Here is a 4,164-nt window from a genome sequence, read left to right on the forward strand (position 1 = left end):
TGTTCGGTGGGCTTCTTGATCTCTCAACTTCCACTTCTCACTATGCTCAAGCAACTTCCAACAATGGTGGAGCGTAAATGACTTTCCCTTGAAAGCCGACATTTTTTTGTACCTCTCGTGTGCTATGCGATCCTACAAACATCGGATGGCAAGACAAAAGTAAGCACATTTGTGTTATGTTTAGTGAACAACGACACAAAACTTCAAACTATATGATCAAACAAGACTCACATAGTCATCAATTGTGCATCCACTTGGAGGTGCATTTCTCACTTGCTCCAAACAACCACTCCAACAACCACAATATTGCTTGATCACATCATATCGTCCTTTGACATGATCTCAATGAGCGGGTAGATTGGGTTGGCATCTCATGATGGAACTTGTCCTCAATTTGTTGCAAATATTTCTTGCCGGTTTGATCGGCCACCATATCGAGTGAAACATTCTCCCATGCCTTTGCCAAATGGAGCTCCGGTGCCTTCCGGTCTTCTTTCATTGACATCGACATCGACAGGCAAGTTTTCCTATCTTGAAGTTCTTTTGGCTCCTGTGCGGGGCAATCTCGGAGGCCTCCTATCTTATACACGTGACCTAGTTTCATCGCCCTCTGGCCTTGTTGTCCGCTGGCAAGAGCGGCGCGGACTGGGGAAATAGGGTATGTGGCCCTCTCCATCGACGGCTTAGTGGGTGCGGTGTGACAAGATCCATCCAAGCAGGTGCGGTGTTATCTCTAATCGGTAGCATACGGTGCCTTGTGGAGGGTGTGGCTATTCCTGTTTTTTCTGCTATCTTTTATCTGCTTTGTAAAAGGTTCCATCATCACCTTATATCGATTCAGCCATGTGGTTACCTTATTAAACCAGGACGAAAACCGGTTTGAAGAACTAGAGTAAATGATCGAAGCAGCCGGATGCGTTAATATTGTCTTGAATTCTGTCACGTTTCCGATTACCTTCAAGTTCAATTCATAACCATTGATCTGCCCCAGCCGAACATATTCCCGTCCATTACACTGCCATATATATGGCTACAATAGAGTAAGCATATATTGGCATAATAGTGCTTGCAATGCTACGAGTAGCCACGGTACAAATTCAAAGCTAGGGATTTGTAAATGTTCATCGTGCTGCAGTGCGTGGGATTCTCCAAATATATAAATTGGGAAGAAAGACACAAGGATTCTCCTTCTAAAATGCTCAATATCTCTGCAAATCTTGCCGTTTGTGCTTCAGTTGGGCACTATAAAAGGGACATAGAGTTGAGAACTTGAGATACTGAGGCAGGCAAGGCAGAGGGCAGAGGTAGCCACACCCAAGCCATGGAGTGTGGCCAATGCGGAGCGCGCTTTGCCGTTCCACAGGGCGCTAGCACCGTCCAGTGCGCGCACTGCCACGGGGTGACGCGCGTCGAACGGCACGGCGCCGTCGGCTTCGTCAGGGACATCGTCACCAACATTGCCGGCGGCCGCCGCACCAGGCCGCAGCTACCGGCAGGACCGCGGAGGTTCTCGGCGGCAGGATACCCGATAGTCCACGGCCACAAGCGCGCCCTCCTTGTCGGCATCAACTACACCGGAACGGAGGACGAGCTGCAAGGCCCCATCAACGACGTCAACTGCATGAAATTCCTGCTCACCCTCAAGTACGGCTTCCCAAGCGACTGCATCCTCGTCCTTACCGGTACCCAAGAACTCTTGCTTTTCTTCTCCGGCCGTCTTGGGAATTATCAGCATGTCTATGTTCGTCAGATTTCTCAAGCACCACGTACGTATGGTACATTTGTTCTCGTGCTGTTTGCCAGATGAAGAGCGCAACCCCAACAGGAGGCCAACAAAGTCCAATATCCTACTGGCGATGCGGTGGCTGGTGTACGGTTGCAGCTCCGGAGACTCCCTTGTGTTCCACTTCTCCGGCCACGGCACGCAGGTGGACGACCAAGACGGCGACGAGCTGGACGGCAAAGACGAGGCCATATGCCCGCTCGATGGCGACCTCAATGGCTACATCAGGGACGACGAGATCAACGAGGCCATCGTCCGCCCGCTCGTTCACGGCGTCACGCTCCACGCCGTCATCGACGCCTGCCGCAGCGGCACCGTCCTTGATCTCTCCAACCTATGGCAGAAAAACAAGTAGACTCGCCTTCTTAATTACACCACTGCACCATATACATTATACTACAATACCAACAGCTAGCTGGGACCATTTTTCTTTCGTTTATAGGTATGGGAAATTCCAGTGGGTTGATCAAAACGCTAGAACGGGTGCCTGGAAGAACACCAGCGGAGGACACGCGATCCTGATCAGCGGCTGCGCCGAGGACGATGACTCGCAGGATGGTGTTGGTGACGACGCCATGGTCATGGGAGCCCTGACCTACAGCTTCTTCGCGGCGGCGTGGTCCGCGCATCGGCCCCTCACCTACGGTCAGCTGCTTTCCAAGACAAAGGCAATCATCGCTGACTGCAACAGCGACAGCCAGAGCCACTGCAACCTCCCCGCGGCGATTGCCCCACTTGTCCGAAACGTGGTCAACTTCAGTGGCGTGCAGGAGCCTCAGCTGTCTTCCTCTGACAAGTTCGACATCAACCGGAGGACATTTATGCTATGAATTAACCTGCTAGCCACTGCAGCACACTATCAGCTAAATGTTATACTCCCCCCACACAAAAAGCATGCTCCTTGCTTGAATAATTCCATCTTATATAGCCTTTTCAGCCATGTGATGGACATCAGTCATCAAAGCATATTTCCCTCGAATAACTAATGTAATAATAGTAGCTAGTTCTAACTCGATGCTGTCGTTTGTAAGAGACCAGTGAAAGTAACAAGTACAAGTAGGCTTCCTTGCCTAGATTTTACAAATAGTGTAAACTAGATTTAGATGTGCGCCTTGGCGCACGATCCCGTGAAAATCGCACAGATTTACATTTTATATAACAACGATAGAACTAAGGTTTTACAAATAGTGTAAATTGGTACCCCAGCTCAAATTAATTATCGCAGCCATGTACTATGTCGAGTACAAATGTATCTGGTATGTGTTACTCCCTCCGATCCATATTACTTGATGCATAAATAGATGTATCTACAACTAAAATGTATCTAGATACACCTATATTAGCATCAAGTAATGTAAATCGGAGGAGTACTTAATTTCGGCTGGAGGGAGTGACAAAATTGTTGAAAGGACCTAGATATCGCATAGAGGGAGTTGAATAGGTGATTTAAATCAATTACGAATGTTGACTTGAACAAATGCCAAAAAAGTATAATTATCGTTTAATTTATAAAGCATAGATTCTAAATATATAAGACTTATCTATGTGCAACAACAACTTATGCTAAACAAGATAGACACATAATATATATAACTTAAAGCATGATGGTTATCAGAAAAGTAAATGCATAATTAAAGAGGCCCAAATATAAAAATAACAAAGACACGGGAATGATGATGTATCCTGAAATTCACATCTTTATGAATACTACTCTTCGTTGAAGCAGTGTTGATGAGGCACGATGCTCCTAAAACAGTACAATGGTTACCGTATTTTTCTCAAGCCTTCCCACAAAAATGGAAGTGACCCGGTCCACTAGGAGACCCTTAGGGCGTGTACTGGACCCGTATAAGAAGTTTGGGACAATATTCATGACGTAATTGGATGCTTCCAAGAATTTCACCGAGCTTTAAACCATAATGATTAAGATCTATAGAAACATGAACCTATTATCGAGGGTTCTAAGAACCCAAGAAGAACAAGCTCCGGATACAAGCACCCAAAAGCAATAAGCTTCTTATTTTCACCCAACCGAATCTCCGTTGAAAATTTAAACCGATGCAACCGTTGCAATGGTAAGAACACAAGTGCTCAACTCTCTCTCTCCCCGATCCAACCAAAGCAACTAATGCTATCGAAAAATATGAGATGAAGAAAAAATGAGGAGAACAACGAATTTATCCAAAATCAAGATCCAATGAATTCCCCCACTAAGAGGAGATATTGATTCGTGAAAATGTAAATTTGATCTTCTCTCTCTTTTTGTATTAAAAAAGATGCAAGAATAGTTGGAGGAATTGAGAGAGAACAAGCTCAAGGGGCCAAACAATGGGGGGGGGGGGGGGATTCTGAGGAGCTTGGTAGCCATTAGGGAAGAAGAC

The 4,164-nt window shown here is 46.3% G+C and overlaps 1 protein-coding gene across 1 annotated transcript; it reads left to right on the forward strand.

The window, feature by feature from the left end:
- Positions 1 to 1,321: 1,321 nt before the first annotated feature.
- On the forward strand, positions 1,322 to 2,751 carry LOC124698480 (metacaspase-1-like). Its single transcript, XM_047230964.1, has 3 exons — positions 1,322 to 1,682; positions 1,804 to 2,134; positions 2,226 to 2,751. The coding sequence occupies exons 1-3, from the start codon at positions 1,322 to 1,324 to the stop codon at positions 2,611 to 2,613; spliced, it is 1,080 nt and encodes a 359-aa protein (XP_047086920.1). The 3' UTR covers positions 2,614 to 2,751.
- The last annotated feature ends 1,413 nt before the right edge of the window (positions 2,752 to 4,164 follow it).

This window comes from Lolium rigidum, chromosome 3 (assembly GCF_022539505.1).
Source record: "Lolium rigidum isolate FL_2022 chromosome 3, APGP_CSIRO_Lrig_0.1, whole genome shotgun sequence".
Classification (NCBI taxonomy): domain Eukaryota; kingdom Viridiplantae; phylum Streptophyta; class Magnoliopsida; order Poales; family Poaceae; genus Lolium; species Lolium rigidum.